Source organism: Lutra lutra, chromosome 1 (assembly GCF_902655055.1).
Source record: "Lutra lutra chromosome 1, mLutLut1.2, whole genome shotgun sequence".
NCBI lineage: Eukaryota > Metazoa > Chordata > Mammalia > Carnivora > Mustelidae > Lutra > Lutra lutra.
The window spans coordinates 60,331,898-60,350,688 of record NC_062278.1 but is presented as its reverse complement, the minus strand read 5'-3'; the positions used below and the strand labels follow the sequence as shown (position 1 = coordinate 60,350,688).

General features: G+C 44.5%; 1 protein-coding gene across 1 annotated transcript in view; it reads left to right on the top strand.

Annotated features, from left to right (window-relative positions):
* The first annotated feature begins 1,205 nt into the window (after window positions 1-1,205).
* The window catches only part of CCDC80 (coiled-coil domain containing 80), a 32,988-nt gene continuing 15,402 nt past the window's right edge, over window positions 1,206-18,791 (top strand). Inside the window, exons 1-3 of the mRNA XM_047724844.1 lie at window positions 1,206-2,040; window positions 2,479-4,385; window positions 11,900-12,056. Of these exons, the coding sequence (XP_047580800.1) occupies window positions 2,490-4,385; window positions 11,900-12,056 (2,053 nt within the window). The 5' untranslated portion in view covers window positions 1,206-2,040; window positions 2,479-2,489. The remainder of the gene's footprint in view (window positions 2,041-2,478; window positions 4,386-11,899; window positions 12,057-18,791) is intronic.

The window sequence follows — 18,791 nt, the reverse complement described above, 5'->3', positions numbered from 1 at the left end:
ATGATGTGAGAAAGGAAATAACATCTAGGACTGTCCAACTTAGCCAAAGGCATTTATTTGATCAACTGAGCAGGTGAATCCCACGAGAGGGGATGTCTTCTCCAACTCTAGCAGACAGAAGTTCTCTGTCTGAAGTCCACCTTTGTTACTGTACTCACAAGTGTCAGAAAGAGCTCCATAGGAGTGCCCTTCCTCTTGGCACTCCTTGGTCTCCAAGCTGTGGGTTGAAAAGCCTACACTCAACCCCCTAAAGGCCTTTAATTCCGTGCTGGGGTCTTATGTGAAGGAAAGGTAAATGTGACCAGTCAGAGATGGGGCTGGTCAATGGGTAGCAATTAGGAACCAGGTGAGGGTAGCCACTGTCATGGCCTAGCTCGAAGGAGCCTTCTGAAAATCCTGGTTCACCATTGTCTGTAACAATTAATACTGACTGAATGATGCTCTTCAGACACTTGAAGAAATATCTGTATATCCTGAGTCACTTACTGTCACCACCAAAAGCTGATGCCCATGGCAGATCCAGGAGGTGGATACACAGAGTTGCCTCAATCTCTCCTTTGGAACCTGATCTGGTGACTTCTAAGGATTGCCTAAAACACTCCAGACTCCTGCAATCTCTGGAGAGCACAATCCTGCACTGTTTCCCCATACTCCCTCATACATCCATGTCCTCTGAGGAAACTTCTAGCTTACTGTCTCTAGCCAGAGCCCAGGGCTGGAGATCGTAATTCTCTTTCCCAGATGTAATGACCAACTACAGTCTCAGGGGAACAGCAGCCGTCCCCTGCCATCTCTGACCTTTCCCCAGCTTCCTTCCATGCCAAGGAGAAAACTACGAACGAGAACTCAGTAATATGATCCCCAATTAGCATAAAATAAAAACAACCCAGTCATGTTTTCCATAGGCTTTTCCAACCTCAAACTGAACACATAAAACAGAGAGAAAGAGATAAAAATATACGCACAGAACTATAAATATATATACCGTCCGTGGACGTACAGCCAAGCACCCTGACCCAAATGAGTATCTGTCTCTAGGAAAACCAAGCAGCCAGATAGAGAAATCTGAGAATTTTCCCTTCTCAGTGTGCAATGTGAGTCCAGACAGGAAGGGAAAGTATCCTGGTTTCTTGGTATGGAAGGGGTTAAGTCCTCAGCCATCCTATTCTAAAGAGATTTATGATGATGTGTAGTGTTTCAAAACTTTCCCCCACCCCAAAGAACAGCCCTCCCCTTCCCCACCGAGGCCACTCTCAATGTGCCGAAGTGGGAAGGAGGTGGTGTTTTGCTGATCTGTTAAATTCTTAGTGAAGTTTCCTTGATTTCCAGCGGCTGCTGTTGTTTGAGTTTGGTTTGGATCAAAACTGAGGTTGTCCTGGCATTTCTGGGACTGGGTCCAGGCAAGAGGAAGAAGAAAAAGAAGGAGAAGGAAAAGAGGAGAAAAAAAAGTGGGGAGAAATAAAGGAGGGGAGAAGCTCAGGAAAAGAAGAAAGTCCTTTTTCAACATCACATTCTTGTGTTTTGCCTCAGCCTGGAAAACATATTAATCCCAGAGCTTTCACGCTCGGAAACAAAGGGACTCAGCCAGACTGTGGGGGAAAGGGTGATAAGAAGGATCCTGGAACTCTAAAGAGAGAAAGAGCAAGATTCAGGAATAGCTGGGACTTCACTTTCAGGGGCGCCGTGTGTTGTCGGCACAGGGGACTGCCACACACAGACACACGCACGCAAGCAGAAACTACAAATGGAGAGGCAAAGACTCACAAGGACAGCTCCTTTCCCCTCATCCTACTTGTCAAGAAGGTGAAAAGACAGCCAGAGGAAAGAAGAAAGCAGCTCGGCCCTCAGGTCAGGACAGGCTGTGGGTCCGTGGTGGCGCCTTTGGGAGCTGGAGCTGCAGCACACCCCCCTTTGTACTGCTCAGCCGGGCGAAGGAGAAAGAGGCTTGGGAGGAAAAGTATTTCATCTAGGAAACTGTCCTGGGACCACACTTCAGATTGCCTTTTAAACCCTCTGCATTCCATCTCCATGAGCCACAATGTAAGTGTGTAATCCTTTCTGTGTTTGGTGTGTTTGTTTCTTTGTTGCTCCTTTGAAGAAATGAAATAGGAATGTTGTCACAATTAATATGCTCAGTGTGCCTTTTCTCTGGAGCATCAGAGAGCCCGGTGGAAACAGGGCAAGCATGCTGAATGGGGAGCGGAGCTGGGTTTCCTACTTAATGTAACTGTCTCTGTTAAGCACTAACAAATTACAGGGGTTTAAAAGCAACAGGAGCTCATCCTTTTTCCCACCCCCTGACCTCCTTGCTGCTTCTCTTACCACCCTTTCCCCCACCCCTTGGCCAAGATAGAGAAAGAGAAAAAGCCCAGTTCTGTTTGCAATTAAATGATTTTCTTCTTCTTCTTCTTCTTCTTTTTTTCCCCCACTCCCCCCTGTCTGTCCCTTTCTGTCTTTTGACCCTGCTGCCTTTCAAAGTGGATTGCACAATGACATGGAGAATGGGACTCAGTTTTACCATGCTGTTGGCAATGTGGCTGGTGTGTGGATCAGAACCCCACCTTCATGCCATGAATAGGGGGAGCCCCGGAGGGCGGAAAGCACCTCTGGTTTCCCCAGCCAACAGAAGGCCAGCTCGGCTTCTGAGGCACACAGGGAGGTCTCAGGGAATTGAGAGAACCACTCCAGAAGAACCAAACCTTCCGCCTCTCCAAAGAAGGAGGAGTGTGCCGGTGTTGAGAGTAGCTCCCGCGACAACAGCGCCGCTGGCCCCCCAGCGCATCACTGGGGCCCCAGTGAGACCTAAGCAGAGACCAGTAGCCCCGAGCTCTCCCCGTGACATGATCCGAGATGAGGGGTCCTCCGCTCGCTCAAGACTGTTGCGTTTCCCCTCTGGGTCCAGTTCTCCTAACATCCTCGCCAGCTTTGCGGGGAAGAATAGGGTGTGGGTCATCTCAGCCCCTCACTCCTCAGAGGGCTACTACCGCCTCATGATGAGCCTCCTGAAGGACGACGTGTACTGTGAGCTGGCGGAAAGGCACATCCAGCAGATCGTGCTGTTCCACCAGGCAGGCGAGGAAGGAGGCAAAGTGCGGAGGATCACCAGCGAGGGCCGGGTCCTGGAGCAGCCCCTGGACCCCAGCCTCATCCCAAAGCTGATGAGCTTCCTGAAGCTGGAGAAGGGGAAGTTCGGCATGGTGCTATTGAAGAAGACGCTGCAGGTTGAGGAGCGCTACCCTTATCCCGTCAGGCTGGAGGCCCTGTATGAGATCATCGACCAAGGCCCCATCCGCAGGATTGAGAAAATCAGGCAGAAGGGTTTTGTCCAAAAATGCAAGGCCTCTGGGGTCGAGGGCCAGGTGGTGGAGGAGGGGAACAATGGCGGAGGGGCAGGAAAGCCGGTGGTGAGCAGTGAGAAGAGAAAGGAGGACCAGAGGAGAGCCCAAGTCCCACCAACCAGAGACACTCGGGTGAAGGTGCAGAGAAAACCGGGCACTACCACGGCCGCCCCTCCCCCGCCTCCTCCAACCCCAAGGGCCACCACCCTTCCTCCTGCTGCAGTCCCAACAGTGACCCGGGCCACCTCTCGGGTGGTAACTGCAGCTGCAAGACTGACCACCACCACGGCCTTTCCCACCACCCAGAGGCCCTGGACTCCCAGGGTGCACCCCTCCTCAGATGCCCACAGGCCCCCAGCAACGGTGGAGGTGGCCCCTGCCAGGGAGGCGGTGGCCTCAGAAAATCTCTACCCTCAGCCCAGGAAGGATCAGCACAGGGAGAGGCTGCAGGCCACCAGGAGGCCCAGCAAGGCCACCAGCTTCGAGAGCTTCACGGCTGCCCCTCCCACCACCGTCTCAGAGCACAGCACAAGGGCAGGCCCCGGACGTTTCCGGGACAACCGCACAGACAGACGGGAGCATGGCCACCAGGACCCAAATGTGGTGCCAGGTCCTCACAAGCCAGCCAAGGGGAAACCTCCAAAAAAGAAAGCCCAGGACAAAATTCTTAGCAATGAGTATGAGAGTAAGTATGACCTCAGCAGGCCTACTGCCTCTCAGCTGGAGGAGGAGTTGCAGGTGGGGAATGTTCCCCCCAAAAAAGCAAAGGAATCGAAAAAGCACGAAAAGCTTGAGAAACCTGAGAAGGAGAAGAAAAAAAAGGTGAAAAACGAGAAAGCAGACAAGTTACTCAAGAGTGAAAAGCAGGTGAAGAAGGAGAAGGCTGAGAAAAAGAGCAGGCAGGAGAAAGAGAAGAGCAAGAAGAAAAAGGCAGGTAAAGCAGAGCAGGAGGGCTACCTGAAACCCACCACCAAACACTTCGCTCAGAGTCCCAGGAAGTCTGTGACCAATCTGCTGGGGTCCTTTGAAGGCAAACGAAGACTGCTTGTAAGTAATCTTCTCCCCAGCATTGTTCTGTGGGCTGAGGCAGGGCATGCTAAAGTTTGCTTTGTTATTTTTCTTAAAATCATGTTGCTGGATGGCAGACTGTGGCTGATTCCGTGCCATGTAAGGGAGATCAGGAGGTTTGTCCAGAAGGGGAGCCAGGCCAGGTGCTTCTTTTGGTTTAGTGCTCTCTGAACCTCAGTCCACACAGGCTTGTGACCCTAAGGTCCAGACTCAATGGCCAGGAGCTCTTAGACATAAACCCAGGGAAGCACATATGCTCAGCTTCTTCCAAACCTGTCAGTATCCATCCCCCATCCCTAGCTCTCTTCCAACAGATAGTTCTGGGTAGAGCTCCCTTTTACCAAGTTCAAAGAATAAAAGAAGATCAAAGGACTTCCTAAAATGGCATGCTTTGACTCTTGTCATGACTTAGGAAAAGGACATATCTCTTCATGAGCTTAGGAACTAGAACTATGTGTATGGGGAAATGGTAAAATTCCTCCTTTTTCTCCTAATTAGGTCTATATCAGAGTGGAAGCCTGAAAGAGGAAAGGAAGGCAGCCTAGGTGGGGAGTGGATATGACTGGGCATGGGGAAGTGTCCTTGTTGGCGTGACCCTCACCATTGCTTTAAAACCAGGTGGTTGAAATCTTCTTTCCTTAATGACTGCCTCCCCCATCACTGCCCAACTTCCAGTAAGAGGCCAAAAAGACAGCATGGGGAAGTGGGTTAATTGTTCCAATTTCCAAAGTGCTAGGGACAGATGTCAGTTTCTCCCGAGCCTCTGTCAAAAGTGTCCCTGTGTGTGTGTGTGTGTGTGTGTGTGTGTGTGCATGCGTGTGTGTGTGTATGTATGAAAGGAGACAAACAAACCTTGCTCCCACTTTGCCTGTGTTTCTGAAGCCACTGATACAGAGCAAGTCATAGATTCATCTCAGGAGCTCTCTCTTTTGGCCATTACTAGCCTCCATCCAAAGTACAACTAAAGAATCTAGTCAAGCCAAAGGAAGCCTTTGGACAGAAATAAATCCCATCCTAAATGTAAGGGCAGTTCTCATCAGCCATGTAAGAATGGCTTCTTTCCCTCTCCATGTCTCCTTGTGCCCTCTTTTAGGGCCCTTCCAAGATTTCTACCCCATCTTAATGTTGTCATTTTACTCTAGGCTGTCAAGGAGAAGGTACAGCACAATCACTTCAGAGAAAAGGATCAGTAAATTAATGTCAGGCACTGTGGGTCAAGAAAGATTTTTTTCCGGTATGTGGGTGGGAAGGAGACACTTCATGCCACTGAGGACAGCATTTGTCCTACTAAAGGCACAGGGTGACTGCACCCTTCATTATTACCACCACCGCCGCCGCCCCCGCCTAGAGATAGGCACTTTTCTCTCAAGGCATCTGGGGGCTTTTAATTTTTCCAATCTGGTCTAAATTTGGATTACTGATCTGAGCAGAGAGGCTCTGGTGTCCATTTATCTTTAGCGGTTTCAAAAAGTTTAAATACACATTTGAAATGTTACTCAGAGCAGAGTTCCTAGTGGTGTTTATCGTGGGTGGGGCATGTCCCCAAATTCTCTCAGCTGTTTTACAATGGTGCATCTATGCATTAGAACAAAATGTAAGTTTTCATTGATTCTACAGGTTTGTGTGTGTCTATGTGTATGTGTTGTTATGCATTTTTTGTATATTTCACTCATTCTTAACCAGAGCCTTAAAGTATACAAATTAGCAGAGGAGAGGCTGTCTGCTAGAGTAGTTTAACAGCTACTTGGTTATTTTCAGAGTACATAAATCTAAAGGAGAATATTTTAGTCAGAGCCAAAAGAGTCATTCATTTCAGAGGAGAATTCTACCTGGGACTTAAATGTCTGTTACAGAACATAAGGGAGCCAACTGCTTTCTCTGAGGTGTGGGCAAGTCTGCACAGTGTGCTCCTCCCGAGGACCCAGGACTTTGTCCAGCCTGCTAGAGCACATCACCCAACCCTGGTTGTTCAGCCAACAGGGCAGGCAAAGTTCTCCTCATGGGAAGGTTTTTTGCAGGGGGAAAATAATCATGGGTAAAATGTCGGGATTGTAATTGTGCACCCGTCTGGCAAATACTTCCATTGCTCCTGGTTTGTGAGTCCAAAGAAAGAGGTTTTCATACTCTATCCCTGATATTAGTCATGCCTTTCATTTCTCCCCGTTCGTTCTACTCCCTTAGTCAGGGATTTGAAAGCCCAGCTGGGTATTTTCTGCTTTAAACAGTATCCCTGATCATAAATTTCTAGCAAATGAAATTCAAATGACAGCCTCTGCTGATGTCATGTGAGGCAAACCAGAAACCAACTGGGGTGGCTCATGGCAGCGTTGCTCTTTGGGGCTGGTGAGAGAACCAGGTTTGTTATTAGGAAGAAAGTACCAACAGGAGGCAGTTCCATCTCACCATCCCACGTGTGCCCAGCTGATGATCATAGCAGAAATGTGTTTTTAGAAGAGCTAATATCTAAAATAGGCACTGATTAGAAAAGACAAGATGAAATAAATGTGATATAATATCAAAAGATGGAGAGAAAAGGAATCTGTTTCACCAGGCAGAGGGGAGACTTGGGTTTCTGGGTAAAAGAGCTGGTTGGTGCCATTTATCTTTTTTCCACTTATTTTTCCTATTATGCATGCTGATGTTATTCAGGAAGTGCAGGGATTCAATTAATATTCATTGAGGCTTCCCAGCCTCTGAGCTATAAAAGGAGGTCTGACGAGATACACCTCCAACTGGTCTCAACCGAACCCAGTGTGAGCAAACTGAAGCGAGGTTACATTCTAAGAAGTCACACCAGACTTTTAGCTCCTCTTTCCATTTCTCAGTAAACAGCTACAATGTATCATAAACCTCTAGGGCTTTACATGTATTTATTTCATTCTTTGGATGTGAAAACATCATGTAGCTCCTCCTTAACCCATTTTTTTAGAGAAACAAGGGTCACCATGGTGAACAGCATCTGAGTGACCTTCCAAGGAGCTGCAGGTAGAACCAGGTGTCCTATTCTGAGGCCAGAGGTCAGTCCTTCAAGAGCACATCTTGCAAGGTGCTTTGCCAAAGCTGTGTGGTTTAACTGTCATAACAACCCCATGAGGAAGGACTCATTAACTCCACTGTATAGTCAAGGAAAGAAGCTTAGAGAGTTTGAGAAATTTCCTAAGGTGCTTAGCTAATACGTGGCCATGTCAGAATTAGAACTCAAGTCCCTTTGATTTTTAAAATTCATACTCCAGCCACTCCCGCCATTCTGCATCCTATGAGTGTGAGCCTTCAGTGGACATATGCCATAAACTGAAGGAGAAACTGAGAAATCATCCTGTTAGTTAATCAATTCACATGTTTTAAAATTCACTTTTAACCTTAAATTACTCAGGTAAATGGTAAGGTCTAACAATTGTCAATATTTTGTGCTAAGCAACAGTGTAGAGTTTCCGACCTTATTGCCCAGCTGGTTCTCTGCACCTGAGCCCTCTGGCTTGCCTGGGGGTCAGTCGAGAATAATAGATTGACTCCCAGTTAACCTAACCCCTCAGACTGGTTGGTGTCAGTTTAGAGTTGACAACAGTAAGAATATAGAAACACTGTTTATCATTAAAACGTTGGACTATGTGGTGTAGAGCTGAAAAGCCATCATTTTGTGCCCTGAGGTGTACCTACTTGTCACCTAGCAAGAGGCCTCACACTGTGGAATAACATAGACTTAAGATCAAGTTAAGCACTCTAGAGACAATCTCCTATTATTCAAGTACGTTCTTACTTTTAACACTACCTCAGAAATTTGGATATTGAAACAACAATCTACTTATTTGGTTTAATTTTAGAAAAGTATATAAAGCTCTGCTTTACTAAGGCATACTACTAGCTTGAATGTTACTTTTCAGAAACTTGTAAAAATCTAGTGTTTTGAGCTTAACACAGTGCTTAAAATAAGCTGAGACTTAAATATCTTCCCTTTAGCATCTTCTCATTCTTGTTTGTTCCCTTCACTTACGCAAACTGGCTTCATTATATTCTGAGGCTCCTTGTGCCAACACACCAGTTGGAACAGAAACATAAAATAGAACCACAATACAATTCTGAACCCATGTTACATGCCCTGATTTATCACCACCAAACTGGAAAGAGGCCAAGTGTCAGACAATAATGTTTATTGAGAAGTTCTAAGATGCTCTTTTTAGGAAGAGAGAATTGGACATGGTTACCATTTTAAACACCGTTTGAAGCAATGTCAAACTTAACAGCGAACGGGAAGGAGATGTCAGCACACAGGGAAAGAGTGACTGAAATATGTTCATATGATCAGCCTCTACTACTGTCCCCGATGCTAGCTCGAGCAGCAGATTAAATGCAAGGGGGAAAAGGGTCTTTAGCAGCTGGTTCTCAGGGGTCATCTAGACATTCTTAAGCAGGGGGACATTCCTCCTCACCTCTGGCTGGAGTGATCTATGGAAACTAAGGAACATGGGCCAACATTCGAACAATAATTGAAAGGAGAATGTGACCATTGAGGGCTAGGAAAGATGTTAAGGAAGATGCTGCATTTGAAGACTTCTTACCTGTAGTTAAGGTGGAGGGGAGGGGAGAGCATTTTGGGTGGAAAGGGTAATAGTGACCAAGGCAGAGGAAGGAATGAGAGTCAACTCTTCAGAGGCAACATACCCATATGGTGCTTATGTGCACACAGCCTACACACACACACACACACACACACACACACACACACACATATATATATAAAATTTTTTTTCCCCTTGATTCTCACTCCTATTGTCAGGGAAGTTGTTCCATTATAAAGATGCAAAAGCCAAGGTTCAGAAAGTTAAGTGGCCTTGTTGAGATAGCCAGTGTTGAACTAAGAACAAATGCAGTCCCTCCCACTTTAACTACACTCACCCTTTCTCTGTGCCACTCTGCCCAGATTCCTTTCATTTCATAACAGAGACCAGTCTAGCGACAGGGTGAAGAGGTCATATAAGGGAGGAATAGGAGGAAAGGTTAGCAAGAGAGAGCCTGGGGCCAGGTTGCAGGAGGGAGGAAGTGAGTCATGCAAAATAAATGTCACCTCCGGGGTAGGTTAAGGCATCCCTGGGCACACAGGTCCTGAGGTGAAAATAAACATCAGGGTTCTTTATTTATTTATGTTGATTTCCGCTGGGTATCCAATGGCCTAAGGCTACTATGTTCAGAGGTAATGAGAGAAGCTGCCAGGCCAGGGAGGATGAGCTTCTGAATGATTCTATGTTGTCTTAAGTCCCAGTTATTCATAGGAGGGAGAAACAGACCAGAGGGAGCTGTGAGGACTCTTGAAATCCTGTCCTATCATGGTGTCCATGGGCTGTAAAGGTCCATGGCCAAGTATGATAAGAATGAAATGGAATCTATGTATGGATTTGAAGTTACAAAAGCAGGTAATTATTAGTCATCTAGCATGTGGACAGCTGTGCTCTAGAGACTCCTCTAAGTACATTCTAAATACGGGCACATCCTTCATTTAGAAAAGGGAATCCAAAGTCATTACCAGTAAAGCTTACCTTTGTTCCTGGCTATTTTGTGTTTTCACTTGAACATTCATTTATTTCCAAGTAGTGTGTTTGTGAGCAAAGAATGGCCTGGAAAAAAACCTTAAATATACCAACTGAAAATAAAGCTCCAAGGTATGGGCCACCATTAAAACCTGAAGAAATACGTTCAAATGTCATAAAACCAATTGAAAACTAACAAACAAAGCAAAAATACCATCACCGAATCCTTTTATAGCCACCCTAAATCTTTTTTAAGGCTAAGTATGAATCAATGAATAAATTGGGGAAAATATTATTTTTCCTCTTGGGGAATTACATTTCTAAAATAAGCATGGTCTACCCACCCTGTCCACCTGAACAGGCATATAAACACAAAATCAAAAATACACAAAATCATGACCACTTAAATAAATATAAATAACAACTTGAGCGGCGGGGGAAAGTTACATCCCAGAAAAATCTTTGTTAATGTCCCGCTCAAAAGTTATCGAACACATTTTGATTTCCATGAGGGATAGTATTTTGTCTAGCGCAGGGAATTTTTAAAAGAGAAAGCCTGCAGGCACCAATAAACACATCTCTGACAGAGAAGGATAAACAGCAGTTTCAAGCTGGGAGTAGATTTATTAACCGTTTTGATTAAGTGTTTGGAAGGGATTAACAACATGGCAACTTGCCTTCTGAAAAATGCCAAGCTAATAGCCCCAAACTTCAGAAATCTTTTATAAGGTTAGATGGGTAAATAGAAAAGTGGCTGACAAATTTGAATATTGTCAGGTTTGAAAAAGGGTATAGAGGCTGGGCTCTAAGCCAAATTATGTGTTCGCAAAGGGTCGTGTAGACAACAGTCTAAGGAGCTCTTTAGGGTCAGAGAGCTCAACAAAGACCTGCTCATCATCAGAATGAAATTCCACGTCCCTCCACCTCCAGGGTGAACAGCACCATGCCCACCCACTCGTGGGGTGTGGTACGTAGTTCTGGTCTCTGCTCATGGAAAACCTGGTAAAATTGGAGAAGGCTCGGGAAAAGCCTACAAAAAGAATCAAGGAAGTAGAAAAGCTTTTATATCCAGTTAGATGGAAACATCGAGACATTCTTAGAGCATTCAACAGGAGCCCTAAAAATGAAAGGTATCCTCCTTTTATCCAAAATTATAAAATCTGCCTTCCCAGATGGCTCTGGTGACTATCACCTCTCTTTCTTTTGCTCTGTCTTTTCCTCTTTATCCCCAGAAGCCAGGGATTGGGAGCTTCAAAGACACACAGGAGCTTGTTGAAAAATGCCAAGCCTGAATTATAGAACTGAAAGAGCAAAATCCACCCTGTCGGGGGGTTCTCTAGTGTCAAAGAGGTCTGCCACAAACCCTGTACAGGCCCAGTGTGACAATGAATATATTCTGTGTGACAAATCATAGGCCAAAAGGCCATCCTAAAAACTTTCTGCAAGATTGCCTATTAAAGTATGATTAAGAATGAAACAGAATCTATGTATGGATTTGAAGTTACAAAGAGTATGAAGCTCTCTCAACCCTGTGGGACATGAAACAAAAGAGTGGTAACCACTGAATTCACGAGAGCAGTCCATTAGGATAATAAAGCTCAAAAGGAAGGAAGGGGGATAGCAGTTGCTAACAATGATTGCACGTCCAGTATTCATGTAACAGCCTTGCAAAATAAGTATTCCTGTGCAGAGTTCACAAATGAGAAAGCTAGGACACATGAAGACTAGTACTAAAGATAACTGGTGAGAATAGAAAACTCTAAGGTATCTGGAGCCATTTTAAAAAGGCGGGGAGGGGCTTTCCAAATGGCTTGTTTTGGCCCTAATTACGGCAACTGTCCAATAGAACACTCTAGTTGACTTTAGTGTCAGTCACTACCGGCCCTCTATTTTAAATTATCCCTTTGGACTTTGCCTCTGTGTACAGCTATCACTGTGAATTAATATTTGCTTGCCTCCTCCCATCTCTAGCTGATCACGGCTCCAAAGGCTGAGAACAACATGTACGTGCAGCAGCGAGATGAGTATCTGGAAAGTTTCTGTAAGATGGCCACCAGGAAAATCTCCGTGATCACCATCTTTGGCCCTGTCAACAACAGTACCATGAAAATCGACCACTTCCAGCTAGGTTCTCTTCAACATTTTAATTGCATTATTGTTTTTCTCATACCTAAGGTGGGACAAACTTTATGGAAGAGGTCAGTGGGGCATTAAGAGGGTCACTCAGTTATTCAGAAGGCTCTTTCCTGTGGTGACAAAGGTCAGTTTACCAGCCTATTTATGTAACTATTCCGGATGGTTCTGGTGTAAGTTTTTGGCACGTTACAATGAAAAAAATATGCAAGCATTCTGTGGGTTCAAAGTCAATAAGGCAGAGAAAAATGAGAGAAGAAATACAGTGGTGGGAGAGCCAGAAAGGTATGTAGACAGTCTCCTCTGGCTTCGGAGTCATCTAGCCTGTGAATGATACCATCTGATCTTCCTGCTGCTTTCACGCTGCGGGTGACTCACTCACAGGTGGGGACCTGCCATACCTTTGGAAGCCCTTGACTCTAGTCTAGCAAGCCTGGGGAGGGCAGAGAAAGGCTGTTCAGCGAAATGAAAAGTCACTGAAAATATGGACTGAACTGCACCCAAGTCCTTTTGGAGAGCCGAAGAATTTGGCTGACTGTAGAGTTTTCACAATTTTTCATATTAATGGTGCGTGTGAGGCCCATGAGGCATACAGCTCAGCGCTGGGCAGCTGCCTAACTCCTTGCAGGTCTCATGGGAATGTTGCAAGACTTACTGTGAGTGGTTTGGTCACAGAGTCAGAAGACCCAGATCTGATCCACCCAGTTTCTTCTATAATTATTACATCTCTGGGGCTTTATGTTTAAAAAACAAACAAACAAACAAACCCTTTCCCCTTCATGCATTCTCTACTTTTAAATTTTTTTTATTTTAACTACAACAGAAGTCCTTCATATTTCACATTTGCAGATCCTGCATATTTTTCATAAAATACATTTACTCAGAAAGAATATAAAACATATTTTCCACATTAGTTAACATTTAACTTCAATACATATAACACATTATCTCACAGATTTTTCTGTCATGTGATCTTGATGTAATAGAACACATAGCAGTCAAAATTATGTCATATAATGCCAATTTGGTTTGGATATTGTCTAGCTTCTAATTCATATTTTAAAAAATTGTGGTAAAGAGGCACTTGGATGGCTCAGATGGTTAAGTGTCTTGGTCCCAGATCAGGTCTTGTTCTCAGGGTCATGAGTTCAGGCCTCGTGTTGGGCTCCACACTGGGTGTGGAGCCTATTAAGAAAAAGAGAGAGAGAGAGAGAAGAAAAGAAGAGGAAAGAAAAGAAAAGAAAAAAAAAATAAGTTTGCAGTTAAAACATGTGATCCCCAATTTTTTTTTTTAAAGAGGGAGAGAGATAGAAATATGGAGAGGCAGAGGGAGAGGGACAGAGAACCCTAAGCAGGCTCCATGCCCAGCACAAAACCTGACACTGAGTTTGATCTCACAACTCTGAGATCATGACCTGAGCTAAAATCAAGAGTAGGATGCCTAACCAACTGAGCCACCCACGTGCTCTGAGCCCTATCTTCTTAACTAATTTTTAAGTGTACAATACAGTATTGGTAACTATAGGCACAGTATTGTATACAGGTCTCTAGAACTTATTCAAATATGAAGTTTCAGTTATACTTTCTCTATTTTTATTAGCTCACCTTTCCCTGAGTTAGCTCCAAAGGAAAATAAATACCATCCTTTCCAATGTCCCACAATAAAACACTGTGGATAGGTGATGGGTTTGTGGACATCAATCCCTATGCTGCATCTGTGTTTGGGAGGGAGTACAACAACAAAGCCCTTAACCACCACAACAATAATCATAAAAACAGAAGACACGAAAGAAGTTCTAGAGTCAGACCAGTTCAAATCCACAGTCCTAACTTATCTGTTGTGTGACTTTGGGCAAGTTGGTTCCTAAACCTCACCCTAGAAAATCATGAAATCTATTTCAAAGGCTATGGTGAGGATTTAGTAAGATAGCGCCTATAAGCATCTGTCATATAATAAATACTATTATATGATCTGGAGATCAGTGAGCTGTCACAGGGACTAGAGCACCTATAATTAAAAAGAACTTGGACCTGCTTTCTGCTAATGACAGAATGTTGACAGGGAACCCTCACAACTGACCTTCCAGGTCACAAGGTGCCTTATGATTCCTGGTAACAAAACCAAAGCCCAGAAGATTAAGACTGCAAAGCCACCTATTTCGTGTTTAACTGAGATTCAGCCATTTACTTCTGGATTTTTCAAATAGTAGCAAGAGCCAGTGAGCTTAATTACAGTCCAGATGTCTAGAGAGGAAAGAGGTATTCAGTCCAGTGCAGAAACTGGTGCTGGCTGGTGATGAAAGACCTCCCCTGCCAGGTGTTCCCAGTGTCAACTGTGTTGCCCACCAACCCTTACACAAAGAATCCTCATTCCTCATTTCAGAGAAGTTTGGAAAAATCATTATATGTTCTACTTCAGCCTCTATGTGGTCCCAACTGTTAAAAGCATCTGGTGCTGCCTTGGCAAATTTTTAGCATTAATCCTGCTGTTTTTTAGACATCTGGATTGAATATGGGCTGTAGAGGCACTGAGGGGTTTTTTTTCCTGCCCTATTGGAAGTCAGGTGTTGTGCGTTGGGTGTTTGCCTCTTACTGAATGTTAGCTAGGACATCTTCGGGGGTGGGGGGCTTCATTTTTGATCCTCATTTAATTCCTGGAAGGCCTTTCTCTCCTTGTGTTATGTCCCAGCTTACCCTCCTTATGGGAAAGGATGTAGAATTTTCAGCCAAGACTGGGAGCCAGCCATGGGAAAACAGGAATTGTCGTGCACAATGGACTCAGTGAACCAAACTCTAGCCTTGACCAATTTTCAGCTGGAAATCTATCAGATGGCCTTACTTTCTTTAAAAATAAATCAAGCACTCTCTACTCTTCCAGACTTTTACTGGGCCCTAAAAAGAGAGACCCACATCCAACTACACTGTGGGCTGTACTCACCATCTGGTCCATTTTGCTGAATGTATTTGGACTATAGGTGATGGACCTACAAATACCTGGAAATTTACCTTAAGATTTCAATCATTAGCCTAATGAATGTCACTAATGCCTGAACAAATTACAACGCAGATTAAGCCCCTGTGGTTTTGCCATTCAAAATAATATTATACAGGAGAGTTTAGAAAGATACAACACACAAAAGCATTCTCAGTTGTTATTGGTACTTAAAATATCAATTGGACAGAAAAATTGGTGTACATATGAAGAGGATGGATTATAGACAAAGAGTGCCAGAGAGAAAGAAGTAGCTGGCTAAAGGCACTTTGCTGGAGCACCTGCATGGTTTAGTCCGTTAAGCATCTGCCTTCAGCTCCGGTCATGATCCCAGGGTCCTGGGATTGAGCCTGGCAACAGCAGGGAGTCTGCTTCTCCTTCTCCTTCCCTCTCTGCCTCTCAGCTTTGCTGATGCTCTCACTCTCTCTCTCTCATGCTCCCTCTCTCTCAAAGAAATTTTAAAAATTAATAATAAAAGCACTTTACTGCAGAATGGAAAGAGAAATATGGGGAAAACACAGGAAGTGTGTTCCTCTCTTAGAAAGATACAGGGATAAAAAAAATATTTGACACTGATATCCAATCACCAGCTTTTAAGGGCTAGAACATATAGGACATTTTTATGGACAAAGGAAGTTCTTTGAAAACTTCCTGTGAAAGAGGAAGAGTTTGAGGGCATTTGATGAAAAAGGGGGTGGAAAGTTGAGGGGGATGGGGCTGGAATGTAACAACAGGATAGAAAGTGATTCCATAGTTATATGAGTAAGGAAGTCATGGGTGAATTTCTAAAATACCTTTTGTAGGTGGGAACAACAGACTCCATCTCAGCCTAAATATTCTCTTTCTGTCTCTGATTCTGTTGAAGAGAATTGTTTCTTATGGACAAGCCGTAACAATGCAGAAATATCACTTTCCCTGGGGAGCACCTGAAAATTTGACCCTTTGCCCCAACTCTTCCTTTCATCATGGTGACAAAGTCTGGAAGTTGCCTTCTCTAGACTCTGCCACCTTGTGCTGGGAGTGATCAGGCTGCGTGAGTGATCAGATTTCCAGATCCTGGCTGGGTGTCCCTCTCTGTTTATTCAGTCTCTGATTATCAATCACTCTGTGCCTTGGAAGCTGGAGAGCATGCTCCCAACTTGTTCAGTCATCCCATTTCACTGCCCTCCTGCCTCTCAAGTGTATCAGTGTCAAGATCAAGCCCTGATGATCAAGGGGCGAAAAGCACTTGATAAGTCAACCATACAAAACAATTGCTTGAAGAATGTGATGGAGGGTTAAGCTCTTCCAATGGCAGAAGAAATTTTTAATTTTTGTTTATTATTTTTGTTGTTGTTGTCTCTAAGAATTGGCTGGCCTTGGGAGGAGCAGTCTCTCCCCAGTCAGAAAGGGTTCTTAAGATGTCGAAAGATCATAATATATAGAAAATAAAAAATATGATTAATGCCATTATGAGACCTCATACATGAAAACCCAAATTTAGAAAATAAATCTATATGGTGAGTTTTCTCCTATTACACTTAGACTGGCTGTGTTACAGGCTCACAAGATAAAGGAAGTGCAAGGGTTTGATGGTGGGTTCTCTATAGAGACTCAGAATTGCTCACCTTCTTTACTCTACCCTTCACTACTTTTTTTTTTTTTAATGTGACATCCTTCTTAGGGGAGAGATTTCATGATTATCAAATCTGTACTTAGCGTTTACGTGTGCCAGGCTACAGGATTTAGAAGGTGGTCAAGGTCAGTCCCTATTGATGAATTGCTCATATCTAGTGGGAAAGCAGATGCATAATCACTGATTGTGATGCAAGATGATAGGCATGATTGCAGAAACGTGTAACAAAGTGTTGTGAGTGTACAGATGAGGTAGAGACAAGTCAACAGGTAATTAGTTCCCATGTGGACAAGAATAGGAATAGCATTCCAGAAAGAGAAGGCATATTTCTAGAAACCGAAAATAGAGGCTGGAGCATAATATTTGGAAGAGTTAAGAGATCAGCTAGCTAAGATCGGCTGAGTCTAGCAGAAATGGCCTTGGTTGCTAAGTCTAGGATTTGGATTTTATCCTGTCCTTGTTCTCTGTCCTTAGACTGCATAATAATCACCCAGAATACATGTTAAAATGCAGATTCCTGGGATGCCTGCATGACACAGTGTCCGACTCTCGTTGTCCACTGGGGTCATGATCTCAGTTTCATGAGATCGAGCTCTGAGTCAGGCTCCAGGCTCAGCGTAAAAGTCTGCTTGAGATTTTCTTTCCCTTTCCCACTGCCCCTCCTGCTCATGCTCTCTCTCAAATAAATTAATAAATAAATCTTTAAAAGAAATGCAGATTCCTGGGCCTCACCACTTGCCACTCGGATCCAACTGGTCTGGATCCAAGGATTGTAATGTTAACTGGTGCCCCAGGTGATTGTGATGAAAGTAGACAGTGGATCATGCTTTGAAAAACTGCTGGAGGAGATAAACTCCTGAAGCAGCAGAGAGGCGGATGCTGTCCAGGGACATTGGTCGAATGCCTAAACTTGGGTAGGACAGGTGGGAGGAGGAGATATACCATGAATACCAACAGAGGAGAAGCCATCATGGATGGAAGCTTCGAACATAATGCCTGGTACACATTTGGTGATTAATAAGTTGTGGCTGGAGCTGAATTTTTCTGTGGGGTCATTACTGTCTGTAGTCAGACATGGAAGAACAAAGACGTGAAGGAATCTACCACTACCTGAAATTGGCCACTGACTTTTGGAATTGAGGTCCTTCAAGGATGGAAAGCCAGGCAATGCCCCCCTTGCAGGACAGGTCCCCACCAGCATGTAACAGAGTTCATGCTCCCTTCTGTCCCTCCTCAGTCACCTTGGGTCAGGGACAATCTGTTTGGGATAGACAAATCCCACCAAATGGATCTGGATCTGGGAATCCCTTTAGTGGGATCAAGACCATGTGGACTGTTTATAGGATGTGTCCTAAAGAATGTTTGCTTCTAAGCCCTGTGAATGAGGACTGGAGAGCTTTGGCAAAACTTGGATAAATATAACAAGAAGCTGGCAGATTTATGCTGCATTTCCAGCCCGAAGAGAGCCTTGTGCTCACCCAGTTCCATCTCAGCCCTGAGAATGAATGCAGAGCATAACAGAGACGTGGGGCAGGAGAGGCAGCTGGAGCTGGGAGTTGTCCTCGCCTGTACCTTGCTCAGAATTGGGCCAGAGGGGAGCTCTGGCAGAGAGTTGCGCCCATCCTTGCAGCCACCGTTGATCAGTGCTTTCATTGTTTTGCGGGGGTGGGGGGGGGCGCAGATGCTTTTTTTTGAGACAAACATTCATTTGGGATGTTAGATATTCTGTAGTCTGGAAATGTAAAGTGTTTTATGTTTGATGTCGCATCAAAACGGTTTCAGAAAATATTTCAGTTGAAAAGAAAAACCAGACCGTGAGATTGGTTTCTTGCTATATCCCAGTTAGAGCGAAGTTTGGCTTAAATTTTGGTTGTAGGTCCAATCTATCCTTGAGTGGGACATATTTTGGTCAACTAGAGGGAACGCTAGAGAAGAGTGAGGTCATATTACCTGAGGCTTAACCTTCACTCTGTTACTAACTAGTGATGTGAACTTGAGCAAGTTGCTCCCCTCATGGGCTCTGTGATAGGTTTATCCTCTGGTAAAAAGACTTGAGACTCTGAGATTTACATGCACAGGGTGAATGGGGCGTATTTTCAGGAATGATGCTTATGAGAGGTGAG